Source organism: Malaya genurostris, chromosome 3 (genome assembly GCF_030247185.1).
Source record: "Malaya genurostris strain Urasoe2022 chromosome 3, Malgen_1.1, whole genome shotgun sequence".
Lineage (NCBI taxonomy): Eukaryota > Metazoa > Arthropoda > Insecta > Diptera > Culicidae > Malaya > Malaya genurostris.
The window spans coordinates 281111627-281137393 of NC_080572.1; the positions used below are offsets into that span (position 1 = coordinate 281111627).

General features: G+C 36.5%; 1 protein-coding gene across 3 annotated transcripts in view; it reads right to left on the reverse strand.

Moving 5' to 3' along the window:
• LOC131437211 (BAI1-associated protein 3) overlaps positions 1-25767 on the reverse strand; it is a 347788-nt gene that overhangs the window by 274195 nt on the left and 47826 nt on the right. For all 3 annotated transcript variants that reach the window (XM_058606395.1, XM_058606394.1, XM_058606393.1), the window contains exon 2: positions 7360-8186. In XM_058606395.1, the coding sequence (XP_058462378.1) occupies positions 7360-7639 (280 nt within the window). In that variant the 5' untranslated portion in view covers positions 7640-8186. The remainder of the gene's footprint in view (positions 1-7359; positions 8187-25767) is intronic.

Here is a 25767-nt window from a genome sequence, read left to right on the forward strand (position 1 = left end):
AAAGTCATTTCGCCTAAGACTCTTTCGCCAAATTTCTTCTTTACCGTAAGCCATTTCACTAAAATCATCATTTCGCCGAAAAACATTTTGCCGAAAACCATTTCGCCAACACCATCATTTTGATCGAATCCATAGCCATTTCGTCGGAAGGGTCATTTCGCTGATTCATACAATTTGAAATTGATTTCAAATGACGAAAAATTCAAGACGAAAGCGTTTATGTTCGTTTTGTTGGTCCAAAATCGTGCTTTTGGATGCATTTTCATTGAAATAACAGATAAAATCGTTCCCCCATGTTCAATTCAGAAGGAGTACTCTCTTGGATGAACTCTGCTGATGGATTTATAATATCCTGAATGGAATTCTCAGGAAAGCTAGTTCACTATATTAACAATATACTATGTAAGTATTTGTTTTGATGTACCTCTCACGAAAAGTTTTAAGGTACTTTGACTTTGAGGTACGACAAGTTTTGACACTTTTTTCCAATCTTTTTCAAACTGGTTTCGGCTGCCGAGACATGTTTCCTAAGATGTGCCTTCGTTAATACCCAGAATTCCTCAATTGGTCGAAGTTGTGGGCAATTTGGTGGATTCATGTCTTTTGGGACGAAAGTGACATTTTTGTTAGTATACCATTCTACCGTTGATTTCGAGTAGTGGCAAGAAGCAAGATCTGGCCAGAAGACAACAGGATCCTTGTGGCTTCGAATCATGGGTAGAAGTCGTTTTTGTAAACATTCCTTGATGTATGTTTCGCTGTTCATTGAAGCAGTGGCGATTAAGGGTTTCGAAATCTTACAGCAAATACAAATTGCTTGCCAGACCATAGCTTCCTTAAAAAATTTTTCGATTTCAATCGATGTCTCGGACTGGTTTTACACTTGCCCTTCTCACACCGTATAATATTGTTGTTCTGCTGAAAGTCCACGCATTTCGAAACAAACTAATGAAAACGAATAAACAACTGCACAATTGGTTAGAGAAGATTGTAAACAACAGGACGCAGCCATAAAAATTGACAGATTATGAACCATTAAGAAATGGCAGCGGTTTTTGGTTGCGTCCATACTTTCTGGGACAGTCTTTAAGATATGCAAAATGTTTGTATAATTAGTCTTCAAAACGTATCGATTCGCGTCAAGTTATATTAAATTTTTTCATAACCCACCCTGTTGATGATACTTACTGGGCTATGGCGCGACATGTGTCGACAATTTAAGCCCGTATTCGAGTGAGATGCGCTGCGGTACACTTCGCGCGTGCGGGTCGTGATTGAAAAATTCACTGCTCCAACAGTATTAATCTTTCCACTGTGAAACTTTGCCAAGATTGAGTTAAGTCCCAAACCAAAAAAAAGGAAAAATATTAGGCCTAAGTTTGAATTTTTTTTATTGGTTTATTAATTTTTAACTTTTTTCATGAAACTAACTTTAAAAGTTGTTTTATGGAATCGCTTATTTGAAAGCTAAGAAAAAGACACACATTTCATGTCTTGGACGAATTTTTGTATCTTTATTAGATTTTACAGTATAACATAGGCTGTTGAAAAAAGGCTCTTTTTTTGAAAACGCGAAACATCAAAAAATCATATCTCGAAAATTCCACGTATCATATTGAAAGGAAGAAATACGTGTTCGAGTTCTTTATCGAGAAAAAATAGTTAAATGAAAGAAAAAATTGGGTGGCTGATTTTGTGTGGAATGTCCCATATATAGATAGATTCATGTTTCTCAAGTTTAGTGGCAGCTAGCCAAATCTCACTAAACTCGTAAGGATCCTTGGTGCGCTTTGATGAATGCGTTTTTCGAAACAATTTTTACTGCCAGACCTCCGGATTGTAGAACTTTTCGATTAGAAGGACTTTTTCTAAGCACGTACATTGTGTCGTCCTAACTTCATCCAATTCAAAACGACATTTTGTCGTGAATACGACTTACTTTACTATGGGGTGCCTTTTCAAAATTTACCCTCTGAGAGAGTGATAAGTTTTTGATCGTGAATATCTATTGTTGTATCTAATGAATCAACATAATTCTTGCGACATGCCATCGGAAATATGATCACAATTTTATGAATAAATTTTCAGTTTTGTGACATAGTCTCAAATAATTCAAAATTAAACTTTTCTGAAATGTTTGGTATAAACGAGTATCAAAGAGGATAACTCATAAGACGCGTTTGCCTTTCTCGTATTTTTAAAGCTCATAGCTCAGTGATCTGTGAAAGGATTTATATAATCTAACTACCAATAGAATCGAAATTTTTCAATTTAAACGTGTGTAGCAAAAGCATTGAAGTATTTCAATAGTACACTATTGAAAAACCTGTCTCATTTGCTCCATGTCAACACCAGCCAATCAGAACGCGTTCTAAGGAAGAGAACAAAATATCTGCTGCTGTACAACAAATCGTCCGGGAAAAATGTTCCGAAAAGTGGTGAATATCGCAGTGAGTTCCTCAATTTGGTCCTTGTGAATGCTAGAAACGAATCCCTACAGCATATTGATAGTTTCTTTCAATAAATTATGCAAATCCGAAATGAAAAAATCGACAATAAAATTCTGTATGCGGCCATTTTTATAGCCGTTAGGACCGCCCATTAGTGAAAAAACTACAAACGAAATCACATAAAAGGAAATCTCTTAACAAAAATTCAATCAGTTTGGATTCAATCCCCACTGCGAGCAGATGTGTTTTGTGTCGTCTGCACGCTTTCGACAAGAGCGATTACGTCACAGCTGCCAGTCATTAGCATTGGGAAAAAAAAACAACCGTGGAGAGCATCCCGGGTAGGTGTAAATAGCAAACAAGGATCAAAATAATAACAACTTTTACCATCATATCTTGGCTTGATGTTTCTGTGTTATCACAGCGATACTTGATATTTTCGTGATATTGCATCCAAGAAATCAAGAAATTATACAATATCTGTTTAACATCAAAATTAGTTATAATATCTTATTTCGTTATTGATGAGCTATTCCAATTTCATTAAGTAAATTGATCCAGTAGTTCTATCTTTTGAATAAAATACTATCGAATAAACTGCATCAGAATCAGATAAGAGAAATACTTATGATATTAGTCTATTCTGAATGCTAGAATATAAAATAATTGAGAAATTCGTCTTCTATAAATATTTTGTTCTTGGTTTCATATTACAATGACAGAATTTTATATTTTGTAGCTATTTTCTCATGCAAGTTTTGTTATGATTTTTGATATTTTAACTCTTATTTCAAACTAAATAATGTTAATTTCTACCATTGAGATGTTTGGTTTTAATAACAGAATTTGTTATTGGTTTGCAAATCACTTCTACCCGGGATTGCACAATATCAGCCGTTCTAATGGTTCTAAAAGTTTTCTAAAGAACTATTAGGATTTGTTGTTTGCAAATCGTAGGGAAATATCCTCAGTTTACTGCAAATCAAGAACAGTTTGCTTAGATTTGTGCACTTTTCGCTGTGTGAAATTCACAGTAATCGAGATCAAGTGAAGCTTTCTTTGTTTTTGCGAAAAATGTGAAAAAGGGGAATGCGTGCATAATTCATACAATTGATATTCGGAAGTGTTAAGGAACATGTCAGCTGTTTTCGTATTCACGACATCCATTACCCACCCGCCTTTTTTCTATAAAACGTCAATAAATTTACTAAATCAAATTTGCCGTGCATTAAATTTCCCAAACCGATTTATTATGCCAAAAGTCTTAATATTGCATGAAACGTTGAGATCATCTCGATAAAAAAATGTTGTGGAATAAATCGACTTTCTGAGACGAAACATTTTTTTTTGTGACTAAATGTCTTGGAATTATATAAACCGTTAAGATTTTGTGTTATCTCGAAAGAATTTTTTTTTTAAATCGATTTAGATTGGGAATTTGGAAATTTCTGAAATCGATTTTTTTTTCAAGTGTCTTAGAATCGTGTGAAACGTGTATATCTTGTTTTTTTTCTCTAGAAAAGATTCCAGAAATTCGGAAATGTCAATTCTTTTGTAAGCTGTTACATCCAAATGACGTAAATTCTTAATTCTTAAAAAATAGGTTTTTGCATACAATGAAAACGATATCCGGTTGATTTATATTCCATGGAAACTACTACAATATGGGTATTTTTGGAACGATTTAAAGAGTAGATTTCGGAATATGAAGATAGAGGTGTTTTGGAAATCCAAGATAACGACTTCCGGTTTATTGATATTCCTTGAAAATCCATACAATATGATTATTTTTGGAACGGATTTGGTTTGTAGGTACCGGAAAACGGTATTTAAGGTTGTTGCGAAATCTAAGATGTTTGACTACCGGTTTATAGGTGTTCCTTGAATATGGGAATTTTCGGAACGGATAAGATGAGTAGATATTAAAAAACCCTTAATCCACCTAGAGGTGTGATAGTGCCTTTCTCTTTCTTCAAAACAGTCTCATAAAAATATTTTTTATCTTTTCAGCAATAATTTGTGACTCTAATTTGGGCTCATTTTTGACACCAAATAATTCAGATTGAATCGAATAGTTTCATTCTTCAGTGTTTATATCACATAGTAGGCAAAATTTTTACAACCAAGCGCTTGACATTTGCGTTGCCTATTTGCATGAGAAGAGTGATGCTAATCTAATACCGTTTTCGTTTTTGAACCTACACGCGGGCGACTCTGACTCCGAGTAAAACGAACATGTGGTACGCGCACTAAAAACAACTCATAAAAAAAGAAAAAAATAAACAAACTCGGTATTAGTGTGTTTCTAAGTCCTACAAAATCGATTTTTTGAAAACAATTTTTTTTAGATAACGCTAAATCTCGACGTTTTATACAATTTTAAGATTTTTTGCATACATTTTTTTTTTGATTTCGGAAATTTCATGTACTCTCCTATGGTGCTTTTTCAAGATCGAAAATTTTCAAACTTTACCCGCTGGGTAGCACCCTTTATCCATGTTCGATTTAGCCCAAATTTTACATGAGGACTTTTTCGAGGTGCTTAAACTTTTGAACACTAGCGCTTTACGAAATTAGAGGTGATCCTAAAATATTGGCATCCCTATATATATAAGAGCGGTAAAAATCAACGTGTTTTGTCGGTTACGTCACTTACGCCATCATATCTCCGGAACCAGAAGCCACAGCCATTTGGTCTTCGAACTTGATCAATGGCCCGACAGTAGCTTTCAAACGAGGCTAAACTTGATAAAATCGGTTCAACCATCTCAGAGAAAATTTAGCGGTAAATTTTTTTTCGAAAAGGGCACACACACACAGAAATTTTCCGATCTCGTCGAACTGAGTCGAATGGTATATAACTATGAGTCTCCAAGGCTCCGTTCGAAACTCGGTTTTTCCAGCAATTCTAATACCTTTCTATAGAGAGAAGCAAAATGATATTAGAGTTTCTTCCGAAATCAAATATGATCAAAATTATTTGAAAACCTTCACAATATCGGTATTTTCGAAAAGGGTTTAATGAACAGAAGCCGGAAAAGATAGCGACCGTGGGTTTATCGATATTCCTTTAAAAAACCCTTAAAAAGAGAGTGTTTTCCGAACAGATTAGATATTAATGAACTAAGTTCGAGCTTGTTTCGAAATTTAATGTGGTGACTTCCTATATAGACAAGACAGTAAACGTAAAGAAATGTAATACAATAACAGTTCCAGTGGAAAAGTTAGAAGTGTCTGTTAAAAACACCCGTAAACGGCACATCGAAAATAAGGTACATAAGCAACTTCAGTAACATTATATCTGTTATCTTTGGGCCCCTCCCGAAACGAAATCCTGGGTACGGGCCTGGTTCGAGGTGTCACGTTTTGTCAGGATTTGGCTAGCTGCCACTGAAGTTGAGAGATAAAACGAAGGAGTGGTTTTTTTTCGAAAAAAAACCCCGGATTTTTGTGAATCGAAAACTGCAAATGAGCGAGAATGTGACTTAGAATACTTCAGGAATGAAAAACGGAAAAAAATAAAACGGCCGCTGAAGCTGACGTACGAAGTACACAGAAGATAATGCGAAGTGTTTAGAGAATAGTTTATTAGAACCACAACCAGAAAAGAACGACTTGTTTTTCGGCTGCTTAATTGTTTAATTTCATTAAAATAACTCCGGGAATCTGAATCGATCGCAAGAACTTCTGTTGCAGAGATTAATTGGGACGTACTTTTTCGGCGAAATCGAATATTCTGCGTTCCTACTAGTGTAGTTTCGGTTGCACATTCTTCGTGCTGTGCATTTCGAAGACTCATTTGATCCATCAACGAATCGACACCAGTAACCGCATTTCTTAGCATTATTCAAGCTTCAAATTTTAATACATGAATATTTCGTGTTAGATATTTTTTCCGTATTTCTCCAAGAGCAAATCATATGTAATGGCCAGATTTTACATCCTTTTGAAAAATGAAGGTCAAGCTTTTTGTAACTGACGCTAAATTGCTTCTCGACATGACATCATTTCTGTCGAAATATTACTGTCACTGAAAACTATGTAATTACTACACTAAAATCTAGAAGCTATGAAGCAAGAAGCTAGAAGCTAGGAAGCTAGAAACTAGAAGTTAGAAGCTAGAATCTAGAAGTTAGAAACTAGAAGCTAGGAAGCTAGAAACTAGAAGTTTGAAGCTAGAAGTTAGAAGCTAGAATCTAGAAGCTAGAATCTAGAAGCTAGGAAGCTAGAAACTAGAAGTGAGAAGCTAGGATGCTGGAAGCTAGGAAGCTAGAAGTTAGAAGCTAAAAGCTTGAAGTGAGAAGCTAGAAGCTAGGATGCTAGGAAGCTAGAAGGTGCAAGCTAAGACGCTAGTAAGCTAGAAACTAGAAGTTAGAAGCTAGAAGTTAGAAGCCAGAAGCTAAAAGCTAGAAGCTAAAAGCTAGAAGCTAAAAGCTAGAAGCTAGGAGTTAGAATCTAGATGTCTCAAATTCTTGCATATAGATCACGGCAGGTCCTGCGTTTCGGTATTGCAAACCCAATCTATGATTAACATAGTTTGAGTCTCTGACAAATATGCTCCCCCTTTCAAATAAATCCCGAGTACGGTTTAGTTACCTTATAGACCACCATTCCGTTGAAATGATCGTATTTCGATGAATTTTATTTTCGGATCCGTAAATCTCCAGAGATCTCTATAACTGATCATCAAAATAAATGGAATCGACGTGCGGGAATATTGTTCAGCAGCAACTGAGCTGTATGTGTCTAAAATCGGACCACTATTCGGTAAAGGATATTACACTCCCACATCCACGAACAGCAACGTAATGGGAATAAATCTGTGCAATAATTCTTACTACGCAGAAAAAAAAATACCCATCATGCAGATTGCAGAACCCATTTATTATCATCACTTGGCTACACTTACCTAGATTTGAACCAACAGAACCTGTGGGACCCATTGCTCCGAAGCCGGTACCGCTGCTGCCGGCAGAACCACCGGATCCGGGAGGTCCCAGCATGATACCGCCGGTGTTGTTCATTTTGCTTGGATCCATCAGCATCAGCGGACTGGGACTGCTGGCACCGGCCATCGGCGTGGAACCTTCCGACGATTCCTGCCGGGAAAGGGAAAATCGGCGCGGATTCAGTCCCAGCCCTGCCACTCCACTTGTCACGTACTGCTGAAGTGAACTGAAAAAGCTCATTGTGCTGAGAGAGGGCTTCTGCTTAACCTTACAACAATTTCAAGTTCCTTTCACGGTCGGTTGTCACACAAAACACACGGGTTGTACTTAACTACGATTCTAGTGACACTAAGGGCCTAGGATGTGCAAAGTGCAAAACGACTAATTTCCAACGGATTGACTCCGGTCACACTACGCACAACTGACAGCAGCTGAAGAGGTTCACACAAAAAACAATGAGCAACCAGTTGTCAATGATTTGTTGGTGGCACGCCTACTGTTCGGTTGTATCAATGTTTCGAAAGTGCTGGCTGGTAGCGAAAACGATGTGCACATTTTCCGGTGGTGGTAGGAGAGCTTCGTGATTATGCATTCCATTTCTTGGAAAATGTCCTCCTTGCAGCTTCAGTACCAGGTTTCATGTTCAAGAGTTTCCCATTATTCTCCGCCGTCTCGCCGCTTCCGCTCAGCCCCTTCCGGATCCGGGTTCTGGTTCGGGTTCGCGTTCGGGATCGGTCTGCCTGGAAGGGGTTCAGCCGGAGTGCACTTGTTTATAGAAATTCATGACCTGAAACGAACCGGAAGAATGGATGATGAGAAAATGGGGATTTGTTGCTGTTGGTGATTTTATATCTTCTTCCGGGAAGGTGATTTTAGCTAGCGAACGAAGGAAGCTGTGAGATTCTTTTTCGTGCTGCTTCATGGCCATTGGCGTTTCCAGGCGCGTTGGGCGAAACAAAAGGGTAACTTTGATTGTTTGATTTCATCGCTTCGAATGAACCTAACAATTTACTAAACTGACAGCTGGAAAATTCTATCAACTTATTCATTCTCTTTTTGTATGTTGATTAAATGATGCTTAATTTTAAATTGATTATATCTCAAAATTCCCATAGTCAACCCGTGGCCACGCCAATGCCAACCGGTTCCAGGAAGAGGTAATGTTTTTTCTCCGGAAAACTTCGCTCTATCTGAAAGGTGTTTTTCTTCTGCCCAAGTCGAGCATGACTGGGCATACAGTGTGATCCAATTAATCGAATGCGATGGATCCGAGCTACCGGTTTCGATGAAACTTGATAAAATAAGAAAAGGGGGAAAAGATACGTTTTTTTTCGTAAATCAAAACCTCACTTATTGAACTTTTAATCTGTTTTAGTAATTGCGCAATTATCGAGAACATCCAATCTGTTCTGTTGAGCCAGTCCAGAAATGGATAGCAAGCCATAAGATTTCACATACTCCGATTTCGATTCGATTTAAGACTGATTCTTGAAAAGAGCGCAGTTGTTTTCATGCACTTTTTTCAATTTTTTCAAAATGGTTTCAAAGAATAAGTTACCGGAAATGTACACTAAAAATTAGAAAGTCATTTGTTCAGGAATTATAAAATTATTAGAAAATATTAGGGAACGCTCTGTGGGGTTCCCGGATAGAAGCGATTTGCAAACCAACAATAAATTTTATTATAAAAATCAAACATCTCAATGACAGAAACTGCCATTATTTAGTTTGAAATAAGAGTTAAAATATCAAAATAATTCTGTCATTGTAATATCAAAGTAAGAGCAAACTATTTATAGAAGGCAAATTTTTCAGTTATTATATATTCTAGTGTTTGGAATAGAAAAATATCATAAGTATTTCTTTTTTCTAATTTTGATTCAATTTATTCAATTCTATTTTATTTGAAGGTAGAACTACTGGATTAATTGAATCTAATCATCAATAACGAAATAATATATAACTTATCTTGATTCTAAACAGATATTGTACAATTTCTTGGTCCCTTTTATGAAATATCAAGAAAATATCTAGCATCACTATGACAGCACAGAAACATCAAGACAAGACATGATGGTAACATTTATTATTATTTTGATCTTTGTTTGCTATTTACATCTACTCGGGTTGTATAAACTGTTGACGTAAAACCAAATACAAATAATAATACCCCTAAGTCCCATACAAACGTATCACCATTGTTTGGTTCACCAAACGAACAATTTTGCTTAGCCCATACTTCTGTTTCATAGTGACAGTTATGTACTGTTGAAAAATAACTTTTCTGGCAACTTATCTTTTCATAACTTGAAAATAACTTGTTTTCAAGTAAACTAGTTGAAACATAGTCACCATCGATATTATAAACATTGAATGAATACAGAACACTTTTCTATCTATATATATAAAAATGGATGTAAGTTTGTATGTTTGTAACGCCATAACTTCGGAACTACTGAACGGATTGCCACCAAACTTGGCACAGGTACTACTCGCATTTCAGAGATGGTTTAAGGAGCATTTCTATAGGGGAGGGAGCGTAGCAAGTGTAATTAACAGGAGGGGATCATGAAAAAATTCATATAACTTGACGACAATCGATACGTTTTGAAGACCATAGAAACATTTTGCATACATTAGATATGATTTTACGGGGGGTGGATGTATCAAGTGGCTTTAAAAAGGGGGGTGTAATGTTTGAAACGGCACAATTCCGAAACTATTGAACGGATTGACACCAAACTTGGCACAGATACTTCTTGCTCTTATGAGAAGATCATAAGGGTATTTTAATGGGGGAGGGAGCGTAGTAAGTGTCCTTAACAGGAGGGGGGGGTCATGAAAAAGTTTGTCTAATTTGACAAGAATTGATACTGTTTTAGACCATAGAAACAGTTTGCATATACTAGATATGACTATATGTGTGGTGGATGTAGCAAGTGCCTTTAAAAAGGGGGGGTGTAATGTTTGTAATGTAATAACTCTGGAACTAATTAACGGATTGCTATCAAACTTGGTACAGATACTTATTGCTCTTAAGAGATGGTCATAATGGTATTTTTGTGGGGGAGGGAGCGTAGCAAGTGTTCTTAACAGGAGGGAGGGGGGCTTATGAAAAAATGTGTCTAATTTGACGAGAATAGATACTTTTTGAAAACCATAGAAACATTTTGCATTTCGTAGGTATGATTATGTGCGGGTTGGACCTTTTAAAAGGGGGGTGTAATGTTTTTAACGGCATAACTCCAAAACTACTGAACGTATTGCAATCAAACTTGGCTTGGCTACTTCTTGCTCTTCAGAGATGATCTTTAGGACAAGTGTTCTTAATTTGAGGAGGCCATGTCGAAATTTATCTTATTTAAAGAGAATTGATATTTTTTAAAACCATACATACATTTTGAAAAACTCAAATATGGTTTTAGGGATATTTATGGGGGGTGGATATAATGAGTGCCTCTAAGAAAGGAAGTTTAATGTAAAGTTTATAGAATTTTCCATAAAACGATACTTTTTGCTGAGTACAGATATTATTTGCGCTTCAGATGATAGGGTCATTTTTAAGAAGAGAGTGGGAGCGGGTGGATAAAGTAAGGGTCTCATCCAAGGGAGAAGCAAAGTTCAAATTGTTAATATAATCGAACGTAACTCCAAAACAACTCAAACTCACCACACCTAACTAGGTTGGATATTTTAAGGTGATGAGAGGGGGGGGGGAGGGCTGGGGGGTTGCTTTTTACTTTTTAGAGGTGGTCACGACAAGTTTAGATATTCATGACAATAGTTTATTGTAAAATTTTCTTATTCGTCGTCAAATAAGATAGGGGGGCGGATTCAGACTAGGAGAAGAGGGATCTTGAAAATAAATTTTCATCTTGATTTTTTTATAAAATAAGAGAGGGGCAGGATTGTGCTAGATAGTATTGCTATCGGTAATTTGAATTAAGTAGTACTGATATTGTTAATTTTAATTAATTAATCGATACTTTTTGAAGAGCCTAGATACTTCGTACACTACTAAGAGGTGGTCATAAGGGTTATCATGGAGGAGAGCTGTAGTAAGTTCACTAATAAAAGGGGAGTTCAATATAAAATTTATTCTACGATAAACGATGTATCTTGACAAATACAGATACTACTTTTATGTCAATGTAGATTAAAAGGTTATTTTAAGGGTGAGGGAGTGCAGCAAGTCCCCCAAACATGGAAAGTGTAAGGTAAAATTGATTGAATAGCAACATAAAACTGCTCAGAGTATTACACTGAGTAGGACAACTTCGGGAATTTTGTTCGGCCTTTTCTTCCCGAAACATTTCCGAGCAACGCCGGGTCATTCAGCTAGTCATCAATAAAAAAAAGCAGAAGAGTGCTTTAAATCACAAACTTGATACAAGGTATAAATTTCACAACGATTTTAAAACTGTAGAGCGGAATTAAATTTTACTTAACTGTTTTTTATGCGCCGTCAATCAAAATCTGTTTATAAAGATATAAAAAAATAAACAGCAAAATAACCCTATGTTCAACAAAGGTTGTTTTGTTTGCATTTTCGTTATCATATCGTTGGGAAAACCAACCGATAACTGTCTGAATCAATGAAGAAATTATATGTTATAATCTTATAATATCTAAGTTATTACTACATCAATTCACAGTAACGATTTACATATACGCTTATGTATTTATAATGGTTCCGCAACGGAAAATAAACCTTTTTTCAACTAGTAGCTAAAAGCATAGCTGTGATTAAAGATATGTTAGAATCAAGTAACGATAACTTATAAATGATAGCTAGTTCAATGTTTACGTTATAAAGAAACATTGCTGTCACCTTGTTTTAACCAGTATAACATAAAAAAACATATTCGTGCTCTTGTTGCAACATAGTTTGTACTTTGTCGTATCAGAACTAGTTGCGGATTGCTACTTGGGCACCGAGGTAAGCGAAAATTGCTGTAACAAATCTATTTGACTAATGTTTAGTTTATAGTTTAGTATAAACTTTATATGTATTATCCTAGACCAACGGAATCTGGTCTGTGTCACTCGGAGAGCGATTTAGCTGGTTCGATCCGTATTGTAGACGGAGTCAATTACGTGCCGGAAATGTTGGAACATAACACCTCTAAATAAAAGCAGCTTGCCAAGGAAGTGGAAGCCCAGCTAAACGAGGTCTACAGTGACGCACAGAATCTTAGTAGAATGTAGTACACAAAGGTGCGAATCGACAGTTTCAGCAAAGGTAGTGTACTAGTGAATTACTTAGTTGAGTTGGCAGATCTGACGCCAGACATCAACACGTTAGAGATCAAGACCTTGTTCCAAGAAACGTTGATTACAGTACTTGTAATGATGATAGTGAAACCTAGCACGGAATTGGACGGAGAGCCTGAGGAAGTTCTTAAAAAATCAATGGAGAATTTTCAATCAATGAATAAATATTCACTTTAACTTTCGAATTTGTTTTCAGATGACACTACACAATTCAAATATTTCACCGTCGCACGCTCGTTTTTTAAGGCTATTTTTTTCGAAAAACCGTTAAAAAAATAATTGTATTTTATATCTTTTGTGAACATATTTAAACAATATTTAAAATTTCTGGAGTCGCAGAATATTTTCGGAGATACAACGATCAACAGAAAAAAAGATTGCCAACTGGATCCTGTTTGATTTAGTAAAACTAAGAAGAAAATTTGATTAGTATCGTAGACATGAAATATGTTTTTATAAATAATTACAGTTAATTTTCAATGATAAGAACATCGGATGTAAAATCAGGCACTCATGTTGAAACGGAAAGTAAACAGTAACCACAACAAGAACAAATCGTATCCATGGTTATGTTGTATTCCGATTTCCAGTGATTCCAATTTCATCGATATTTCATCAAAGTACATTGTCACTCTGACAATGTACCTTTGACAGTGTACCGCATCGTACAAAACGTGTCCACGAAAATTCATCAGAGTATTCCGTATTATAATTTGTATTTGGTAAAACTACACAACTATTGTCAAAATCGCTGTTTGTTCAGAATGCAGCTTTTTTTTAAGTTCCATAGAAACTTTTTTGGATCTAGGTGAAACGTTTTTTCGAAGAATATTTTATTTTTGAGAATTTTTAATGTTCTGAAAAAGGGACCCAAAATAAGTCAAGATCTTCGAAAAAGAGTACATTTTCATGTTCATGATTGGACACCATGGTCAAAAGTTCTCGGGTCATGAACTATTTGATCTTTTCGGCTGAAGTGGGATCATAACGCATATTACACTGGTTAGTAGAGAGAATTTTGTTGTTATCATGAACAGTAATAACTCAGGCGGTATGTCATTTAAAATGTACGACTGAATGCAAGTGCAACTTAGTTTAAAACCCCCATTTAACTGTTTTTGATTGAGAAACTCGAATAAAAACGTTAAATGTCAAAACTAGACACAGATTTTGCACATCGTTTAAAAACATAGTTTTTCGCAATAATCGAACAACAAACTTAGAAAGTAGAATAAACTTAGCCGGTTCTTTCGCTGCAAATGTTTTTATCCAATTCTTGCATTTTAAGTTTATTTTCCGATCCATGCCCGCGTTCCACAGTGACAGTCAGTAGAAAAGCTCTGAATGCAAAAACCGGATGGAAACATTTGTTTGGGAAAAACCGACAAATTTTTCATCCAATTTCAACTTTCAACGTTTTTTGTCGGGTTCTTGCAAAAAAATAAGCTTTTAAACAATTTTTGCATCACAATATCCCGTGTACGGTTCTTGCATTTCATGTTATTATCCGAGTTTTGCATTCAAAAAAATACTTAAGAATAACAAATCTAATCATACAAAGCGCTTGTAACGCTTGCTTGGCACCAGTAGAGAAGGTGACAAGCGATTATGAATACACTCTCCTACTCAGTGCTTGAGCGGAAAATAGATAAAGAGCGAGAAGACTGGTGTTTAATGAACAGAGAAGATGTTTGGTACCGGTCGTGAGACGGCTAGGATGTAGACCATTTTGATGTACGCTTCACCATGCCTAGTCGTGTGTTAGAGCAGTATCAGATATTAAAAAATGTACTCGAGAAAATTGCTCGAAAATCTATTCAAAAATGATTAGGAAAATTGCTACAGAAAAATTATCGAGAAAACTATACGACAAAACTGTTAAAAAAACTGCAGAAGGTCGAAAAACTGCTTGAGAGGACAGCTCGCGATAACTGCTTTAAAAATAACCCGAGATACTGTTTTGATAAGCTGCCCAGAAATACTGCTCAGAAGAACTGCTCGAAAAAGCAGCACGAAAAAACTTCAAAAAACGGCTCCTGAAAACTGCACGATAAACACTTAGAAAAACTGCATGAAAAAACGATTCAGAAAATTAATCGGAAAAATATAGAAAACGAATCGGAAGAACTGTTCGAAAAACAGCTTGAAAAGACCACTTGTGAAAACTGTTTGGAAAAACTGCTTTTGGAAACCTTTGGAAAAACTGCTCTGAAGAGCAATTCACAAACTACTTTGAATCATAAAACCGTTCGAAATATCATTCAAAAAATGAACTTTTTGAAAAACTGTTTTGGAGAACAGCTACAAAAAAACTGATCGAATGAGATGCTCGCATAAGCTGTTCAAAGAAATGCTCGATGAAATGATTCTTAAAATTACTAGAAATCAAGAAAATTGCTCGAAATTTTTTTCAATGACAACTGAACAAAAAAACTATTCTAAACGACTTCGAAAAACTGCTCAGAAAAACTACTCGAAAAATACTATGTTGCGCTCTCTCCAGCATTTTTATTATCTTTCTATAGAGAAAGGTAAAAACTACTTGAGGAAAGTACTCGAAAAATGCTCGTTTTAAACTACTTGCAACACCGTTCAATAAGCAGCTCAGGACTGTAGAAAACTACACGAAAAAAACTACACATTGAAAAAAACTGCTGGAAAACTGCACAAAAAACTGTTCGAAAAGTACTGCTCCAAAAATTTCACGAAAAAACTGTCTATGAACTGCTTGAATAAACAGCTCGTGCAAAATTATTGAAAAATTATATTATGGAAAAATTATATTATGGTTCTGCTCGAAAAAAAACAGCTTCAAAAACTTGAGAAAAACTTTTCAAAAAGTCCATCAAAATTTTTTTTCGGAACATCACACAAGCAAAAATATTGCGAAGAGTTGCTCGAATAACTTCTATAATAACTTCATTAAACGACAGAAGACTGCCAATTGGAAACAGCAGAAGACTGCCAATTGGAAATCGTTGGAAGAGCTTCACGTCGTTCTTCACGATAAAGGAACAGAGACATCAGCTACAAGGTAGATTTAATTTAATTTATTTTTTATTTCTTATATCTGAAATTTTACTAAACATAAGTTTTTATTTTGGTATTATTAATTTACAAAAAAATTTAATGTAATGGATGATCTTATGGAAGATCATCCGAATCCGATTCCGGATACTAGTAAGAGTTTAAATACTCCGAGGGCTAAACATTATCCACAGGGTACCACTGGGCCATGGATAGTCTATCTTCGAAAAAAAGAAAAGATTTTAAATTTGATGCAAATTACCAAGGATTTGACATCACATTTCTCTGAAGTTAAAGAAATATGTAAAGTTAATAGAGATAAAATTCGAGTTGTTGTCAATGACTTGAAACAGGCGAACGAAATTGTAACCTGTAAATTATTTTCTGTTGAATATCGAGTTTACATTCCATCGAAGGAGGTGGAAATTGACGGTGTCGTGACTGAAGCAAGTCTGACGGCCGATGATTTACTTAAAAATGGAGTTGGTCGTTTTAAAAACTCCATGCTTGAAGGAGTTAAGATACTCGAGTGCAAGCAATTGTACTCAGCATCTATTGTCGATGGAAAAAAGTCGTATCGTCCCTCAGATTCGTTTCGTGTAACATTTGCCGGATCTGCGTTGCCTAGCCATGTCTATATCGATAAAATTCGTCTTCCTGTTCGGCTTTTCGTACCGCATGTTATGAATTGCACGAACTGTAAAAAATTCGGGCATACAGCTACTTACTGTAGTAATAAGTCCAAATGTATCAAATGTCAAGGGCCTCATAAGGATAATCTTTGCGATAAAAATGTTGAAAAATGTGTTTATTGTGGGGAGAGACCTCATGATGATCTTTCAGTATGCGCTGCATTTAAGTTGCGTAAAGACAAAATGAAGCTTTCTTTAAAAGCACGGTCTATGCGCACATATGCAGAAATGCTTAAAACGGTCATACATGTCTCCCCCTTGGAAACCGAAAACGGTTTTTCAAATCTTATGGAGCCAGAGGAATCTGACTCCGACGGAAATAGTGAAGATACCTCGTTTGTCACTCCTCAAGGGTCTGTTAAGAGGAGATTAACAAACCACAAAATACCTAAAAAGACACCTAAAATTACATCTTCAAAAAAAGATCCCCGTGTTAAAGCTAAAAAGCCAAATTTAAAACCAAAAACTGTGCCTCCTGGTTTGTCAAATTCACAAACCAATCCAGAAACTAGCTCAAGGAAAGACAATAATCCAGTGGGCTCCGTTTCACATTCACCAACAGGATTACTTATGTTTTCGGAAATTGTAGAATGGATTTTCGCAGCATTCAATATTTCTGAACCTCTAAAGACTATCATAACGGCATTCCTTCCAATAGCTAGAACTTTTTTGAAACAGTTATCAGCTCAATGGCCAGTTCTTTCAGGTTTTGTATCATTTGATGGATAATTTATCATCCGCCGCAAATGATTCAATCACTGTCCTGCAGTGGAATTGTCGAAGCATCATGCCAAAACTTGATTCATTTAAAGTTTTGTTGCATAGTCAAAAATGTGATGTATTTACTTTGTGCGAAACATGGCTTACATCAAACATAGCCTTAAGTTTTAATGACTTTAACATTATACGTCTCGATAGAGACTCTCCGTATGGTGGAGTGCTTTTAGGAATTAAGAAATGTTATTCCTTTTATAGATTAAATATTCCTTCGACTTCTAGTATAGAAGTTGTTGCTTGTCAAATAAACATTAAAGGAAAGGACATTTGCATTGCTTCAGTATATATTCCTCCAAGAGCTCAAGTTGGACAACGACAGCTTAATGAAATTGTCGAAGCCCTTCCTGCTCCACGTTTGATTTTAGGAGATTTCAATTCGCACGGAATGATGTGGGGTTCCGTTTACAATGATAGCAGATCATCCTTAATATATAATATTTGCGACAATTTTAGCATGACGGTACTAAATATGGGTAGCATGACACGGATCCCAAGACCTCCTGCACGTCCAAGTGCATTAGATTTATCTCTTTGCTCGACTTCAATTCGACTAGATTGCACCTGGAAAGTATTTCCTGATTTACACGGTAGCGATCATTTACCAATCATCATCTCAATTAGCAGTAACAAAGGCATTGCTAATTCAGTTAATATTCCATATGATTTGACAAAAAATATTGACTGGATTAAATACCAAAGTAATATTTCAAGTGCCTTAACTTCAATGGAAGAGCTCCCCCCACTTGAAGAATATGACTTCCTCGTTTGTTCGATTCTGGAGGCCGCAGAACAAGCCCAAACCAAACGATTTCTTGGTCCATCGTCTAACAGAAGGCCTCCAAACCCTTGGTGGGACAAAGAGTGCTCAGATGCTAAGCACGCGAAACAAAATGCCTTCAAGACGTTTTTAAAACGAGGAGGAGGAACTCCTCAGAATTTTGAAAAATTCTTGACTTTAGAAACCAAGTACAAGAGCATACTTCGGGCCAAGAAATGTAGCTATTGGAGACATTTTGTCGAAGGTTTGTCAAGAGAAACCTCAATGAGCACTCTTTGGAATACGGCCAGACGAATGAGGAATCGTAACGTAGGAAATGAGAGTGAGGAATACTCGAACCGATGGATATTTGATTTTGCGAGGAAAGTTTGTCCAGATTCTGTTCCTACGCATAGCATTATTAGGGAATCTTTTTCAAATAATGGTTCCATTCATAGCCCCTTTTCAATGATGGAATTTTCCATAGCACTCATGTCTTGTAACAATAACGCTCCTGGGTTGGACAGAATTAAATTCAACTTGGTGAAGAATCTGCCCGACCTCGCAAAAAGACGTTTGTTGGAATTGTTCAACAAGCTTCTTGAGCAAAATATTGTTCCACCTGACTGGAGGCAAGTGAAAGTTATCGCCATTCAAAAGCCGGGGAAACCAGCTTCCAATCACAACTCATATAGACCCATCGCGATGTTGTCCTGCATCAGAAAATTGTTCGAAAAAATTATTCTACGACGTCTCGACACTTGGGTCGAGACGAACGGTTTGTTGTCAGATACTCAGTTTGGCTTCCGTAGAAATAAAGGGACGAATGATTGCCTTGCATTACTTTCGTCTGACATCCAAATTGCCTTCGCTCAAAAGCAACAAATGGCATCTGTATTTTTAGACATTAAAGGAGCATTTGATTCAGTTTCCATTGATGTTCTTTCAGACAAGCTTCACCAACATGGACTCCCAGCGGTAATAAATAATTATTTGCACAACCTTTTGTCAGAGAAACGCATGCATTTTTCACATGGCGATTTGGTAACATTCAGAATTAGCTACATGGGTCTACCGCAAGGCTCTTGCCTCAGTCCGCTCCTCTATAATTTTTACGTGAATGACATTGACAGCTGTCTAGTATCCCCAAGTACACTAAGACAATTGGCAGATGATGGCGTAGTTTCAGTTACTGGACCCAAAGCTATTGATCTGCATAAACCATTGCAAGATACCTTAGATAACTTGTCCGATTGGGCTGTTCATCTTGGTATCGAATTCTCTGCGGAGAAAACAGAGTTAGTCGTCTTTTCAAGAAAGCATGATCCCGCGCAGCTTCAGCTCCATATGATGGGAAGAATGATCCAACAGGTTTTGACTTTCAAATACCTCGGGGTGTGGTTTGATTCCAAATGCACGTGGGGAGGACACATTAGGTTTCTGATAACAAAATGCCAACAAAGAGTAAATTTTCTTCGAACAATAACCGGATCTTGGTGGGGTGCTCATCCGGAAGATCTAATAAAATTGTATCAGACAACGATACTTTCAGTGATGGAATATGGATGCGTTTGCTTTCGTTCCGCTGCAAACTCTCATATTATCAAATTAGAGCGAATTCAATATCGTTGTTTGCGAATTGCTTTAGGCTGCATGCATTCGACACATACAATGAGTCTTGAAGTTCTGGCGGGAGTTCTTCCATTGAAGGATCGTTTTTGGGAGCTTTCGTCGCGACTGCTAATAAGATGCGAGGTACTGAATCCCCTAGTTATTAATAACTTCAAAAGGCTAGTTGAGCTTCAATCTCAAACAAGATTCATGACTGTATATTTTAACCATATGTCACAGGAAATCAACCCTTCAAGATATATTCCTATCCGTGTCAGCCTCCTAAATGTCCCTGACTCAACTTTATTTTTCGACACATCCATGCAGCGCGAAGTGCGTGGAATTCCGGAACACCTACGCTCGTTGGAAATCCCAAAAATATTTACAAGTAAGTTCAGGCATATCGACTCTGAGAAAATGTTTTACACGGACGGATCGCGAATTGAAGAAGCGACAGGGTTTGGTATGTTCAACAATAATGTTTCGGTCTCCTTTAGGCTTCAAGAACCTGCATCTGTTTATATAGCAGAGTTAGCAGCAGTTCATTATAGTTTGAGTATAATCGTCACATTATCTCCAAACCATTATTTTCTTTTCACAGATAGTCTGAGTGCAATTGAAGCCATTCGCTCAAAGGCTGCTGGCAAAAATGAACCTTTTTTCTTGGGCAAAATAAAACAGTGCCTGAACGTCATATTGAATAATAATTATCAAATCACAATAGTTTGGGTTCCGGCTCATTGCTCCATTCCAGGCAATGAAAGAGCCGATATTTTAGCCAAACGTGGTGCTATTGAGGGTGAAATTTATGAGAGACCAATTGCTTTCAATGAATTCTATAGCGCGTCTCGCCAAAGAACACTTGCCAGCTGGCAAGCTTCTTGGGATAAAGATGATCTGGGTCGGTGGATGCACTCAATTATTCCTAAAATATCGACAAAGGCATGGTTCAGGGGACTGGATGTGAGTAGAGATTTCATTCGTGTGATGTCCAGACTCATGTCCAATCACTACACGTTAGATGCACATCTCCTTCGAATTGGACTTTCCGAGACTAATCATTGTGCTTGTGGCGAAGGTTACCGCGATATTGACCATGTTGTTTGGACATGCGTGGAGTATCGTGATGTCAGATCTCAACTAATAAATTCCTTGCGTACCCAAGGTAGACTATCCAATGTCCCAGTTCGCGACATTCTTGCTTGTCGTGACGTTCCTTACATGAAACTTCTTTATTATTTCATTAAGTCCATTGGAGTTCCAATTTAAATTTTATTTTATGTTAGATTGTTTTCTCTTCCATGAGCTCAACCAATAGCCAGCTATCTTATATTAAATAAAAGTGATGAACTGATACAAACAAACCTGAAATAGTTATAAGATCATGTACAAAATAAATGTATTTCATTTAATGTAATTTATAATAGCAACTCGCTTGATAAAAACAGTGTTTAGATTAACTAATGAATACCAACATACTAATAGGATATTCGAAATGTATTAGGTTTAAAGTACTATGTATTGTAGATGCCACGGCGAAGAAAAACTTATGTATATTGCCTATGAAATAAACGTATTTATGAAAAAAAAAAAAATAATAACTTCATATTTTTTGACTGGACAAAGTTGATAACAAATTTTTTTGGATGAAGCAACTCTCATTGAAATGCATGATACCCCGATACCACTGGAGTGCCTATGGTCTATAGTGGTAGCTAGCCAAATCTCGCCAGTATTAGACAGTACATTTTTGTTCTAAGATGACTGGTAGAATACATTTTTCTGTTCTTGTTTTTGATTTTTTAGACGTATTTCTTGTACTTTTTAGGGAGTTCCGAACTTTGATCCGTTGAATCATCCCGATGCTGGTGTTGATTTGCTTGGCCAAATCCCGCGTCGACGCCGATGGGTTTTTCCACTTTTAAGTCCCGGCAGGGCTGGCTGGGACCCGTTTTCCTACCGGATCGGGGCAAATCCTTCATAGAAAGGGTCTTACCGAACTTCTCGCAAATATTTCTGACACTGGTGTGGTGCACTTTCACCCGTTTTGCAATTTCGTTGTACGTGACACCACTTTCTGAGCACCAAGTGTGCAGAATTTTCTTTCGCGTTTCCGGATCAATTCGACTCATCATTGAAACGATGAACCGTACCGAAATCAATCGATTGCGCAGCTGTTATTGACATGTAAACAGACATGTCACCGCAAAACACGCTGCAAGAAATTAAGCCATTGCAGAGCAATAACTGTTTGAATGTTGCTAACTACTTATCGATACACTCCTTATTGCTGTCCAAATGCGCTGAAGTTCATTCAGAGACAACAGAACTGAGCTGTACAAATGCCAAAGTCGAATTATTACCGTTAACTGAAACACCAAAACTGTTTGGCTCTCAACCTTATGGAGTAATTCCATTTGAACTCAAAGGATGTTTGTTTTTTCATTTTTAGTTCGAATATTCATTTTAGCCCAAACGTCTTCAAATGGGCCCAGACTCGATCCAAATTATATCAACGTTTTTAGGCATATCTTTCTCTCAACATCGGTTTTTTCAGAGTACTTCAAAATTTCAAATTATTTGCGTTCAAGTGGCTATGAACAGTTTCGTACAAGTTTACATCTCTTTGAAAAAACAATCGTTCACTTGCTCACAATCTGTTTCGACTTTTACATGTATTTTGCTTGGCTCAATTTGAGATTTTTAAAATGCAAGCACGAAAAACTGCTTTGAAAAAATGCTGAACTCGGATTAAAAATAAATGTCAGTTCAACGCCTTGTGTTTTAGTCTTGTTAGTTAGTTAAATTATACTGCATTTGATCTGAAATGTTGGCAATTTTGTAAGCTTAGCATTGTATTTGACAGTTCGTTGGATATTGTCAAATATGTACCTTCCAAACAAATGGTTTTAGACACTCTAAGATAAACAAGTGCAGAAATTATTATTACTAATGTCGTTTATTTATACCCGGCATTAACTCTTTTCGGTACTGCAGAAGGTACAGAAAGTACAACAAATACGGAAAATGCTGGAACAAGTACACAAATGAGATAAACAAGTACATAAAGTGCAGAAAAAGGCACAGAAAGTACAGGAATAAGTACAGAAACATGTGCAGAAAGTACAGGAACTAGTACATAAAATTCAGAAACAAGTACTGAAAGTACAAGGACAGGTGCAGAAAATATAGGAAAAGATGCAGAAAGCACAGTAATAACTACAAAAAGTACAAAAGCAAGTGCAGAAAGCACAGAAACAAGTGCTGACAAAAAGTTGGCAAATGTTATTGGGGAAAATAAATATAGTTTAAATATATAAATGAATACAGGAAAATATATAAATGAATACAGGAAAATATTCCGTTGAATCAATACAGTCTGGCATATTTCTAAGACCATTAAGCCAAGTGGTTAGGCGAGGTCATTTTTCTCTTCCATTAGATGGTATTCTGAATTCACAACCGGAAATATTTTATGGTTTTCGATACTTATCGAAATATTATTTTAACAACACCAAGCATATCAAAAATACAAAAATCCATTCAGTTGTAATAATTCAGAACATTGCTCTAGCGACGACACGACCAGGCACTCCAAACAAAAATCAGAATAAAAAGTGTTTGTTAACGATTTACCACCAGTTACCGTAAATTGAGCGACCCCTTACTAATGTTAAAAAAATCTTATCGAACAACACTGTTCTTGTTGCTACGAACTAGTTTCCAAGGAATCATCAATATAAACAACTTAATTGAGGAAATAAATTAATAGCTGAGCAGGGAAAATATGGTTTATCCAAACAGTTTGAAGGAGGTTTGTGAACAATTTTTGAATATCGACAAATGTTATTGATCGAAATAAAATGTATTTCAGTTTGAACAAACAAAACATCAAATGGATCTATATTAACCGAATACGTTTTTGCAACATTAAACTGGGTTAAATTTATTATTTGTTCTGTTCTTTCAGGCTTAATCAAACTCTGTTAGCAATCAAACGACATCTGTGTCCATTAAAATGGCCTCCAATACTGAATTTATTATCAGTGTTTGACCCGAATCAAGTCAAACCAGAAATAAAAGATATCCCACCAATCATTGATTCAAATGCAAAATGATTTTTCACACTCGGAATCGGTTTGTACATTTGTATCAAAAATCACTTTTCATTGCCTAAAACACCTTGCTTAGCTTCAAAATCGATTTATCATCTTTCTCGCATGCCTTAGTTGAGTTTGTTGAAAAAACTGCTGCAGGAATCCGTTCAATCTATGAGTTTTCTAATTTGGAACTAGATAAAATCGAACAAATTCGAGTAGTCTTATTTTTTATAATAAATTACTTCTTTGTTATTCAACAACATCTACAATATTAAAAAATTGCAAGTTTCAATATAAGTACATGGGTTCTTTGAATGTCCGATAATCGATATGCACTGGGAAATTTATTCAAAATGATTTATACATATTGTTTTCATTGCTGAAACCGGTAGCAACGGCGAAGGTGACCGTTATTTGAAACAACACTTGTTTATTCTTGGTTGCCAGTTGAAAATATTTTTTCAACGATTTCAATTTGACAGTTACTGGGGGGTAGTTAAATTTACGATCAGGGATGTCAGGTTCACAGATTAATCTGTGTTTCACAGATTTTGAATTTTCTGCACAGATTTTAAAAATGACACAGATTTTCACAGATTTTTGAAACTGATCACAGATTTTCACAGATTCTTGAATAAATCACAGATTTTCATAGATTTTGGAGATAGAGTACAGTTTAGCACCAAAAAGTACAGAGCGGTTGAGGAAAAAGGTACAGAGCGTGTTGGCAGCCCTTTTTTTTTGATCACCAAAATTGATTTTGTACTGCTATTGGGGTACGGTAAACGGTCACAGATTTTCACAGACAGGTTTTGGGTTTGATCACAGATTTTTGAAAAAATGACCTGGCATCCCTGTTTACGATACAGTTTTCATAGACGAGTGGCAGGTCGTGTCGTCGGCTCTAGTGTTTGCCAAATAAAAAGTGTTTTCAATCCGACGTTAAATTAAAATTTTTGTTACATCTAGGTAGGCGTCGGAATTTTTCAAAATGATACTGTACTCCATGGAATTTTCACTCAAAGCAATATTGTTGCCTTTGTTCAACACCATAAATTGTTTACCGACTCTTAAACTGTGTCATCGCTCATATCGCGCCAGAAGAGAGAATCTTATCACAGTGGCGTTGAACACGGCGGCTTCGAATCGGTATCGGTACAGTGCAGTCAATTCCCCCCGGTCTCTGGACGGGTATCCAACCGCACCGGCTTAGTCCACTCCATAAACGATTGGAAATTGATTAAAAATTGATCCATTGGACGATTGGGGAGATGAAAAATATATCTCGCCATCAACGCCGGCCGGACCCGGCCGCGGATGGACGACACAAGCCGGTTCTGAGTGTTCGAGCTCAAGGGAAATTTTATCGATGCTTTTGCTACTGCCGTTTTCCGGGGTTTGAAGCTGGGGAGTGGCTCCGGTTTCCATGGATGGATGGATGGGTATGGATGCAATCAAACGAGTCAGCAGAAAATAAAACAATGAGTAAAATGACAGTACAATTAAAAGTATCATCAATGTGCCTGCTGTTGTTGTATGATAATCGGATTCCGATGTTCCGTGATTTGAAAATTATTTAACTGCACTTCGCTGCACCGGTGGTGCTCTGTTGTCGACTAATTTATTCACTAGCTTGTGTAATTAAGGTGACAGTATCAGTGGTGTAACGTGGCAACAGGTCCTTTTGAATAATGGCGGCTTATGGCTACTGTTATTGTTCGAGCACTGGACAAACGTTTACAGCTATTATTTTACTGTCACTGTCCACGGTGGGAAATCGCAGTAGTCGTGCTCGTCGGCTCCGTTGTGTATTGTTAAAATTCAAACTATTATTACTGTGATTAATTTATTTACAAATTTGGTGGTGTACATATCACTCTGTAATTTGCATGCTATAATTTTAAGTATCAAAACTATTTGACAACATGAATGGAACGGGCCGGCTGATGATAGCCAACAGCATCGAAAAATACTTGTCATCCCGGTTCCGGCCCATGTTACATTTTCAAAGATCGTTGATTATCGTGGATTGATAATACAATTTTCAGAAATCTCGGTAGTGTATGAATTTTCCTAATAACACAATGTTTCATTCTACACTGCTATAGAAGATTCTGAGCGCAATAAGCG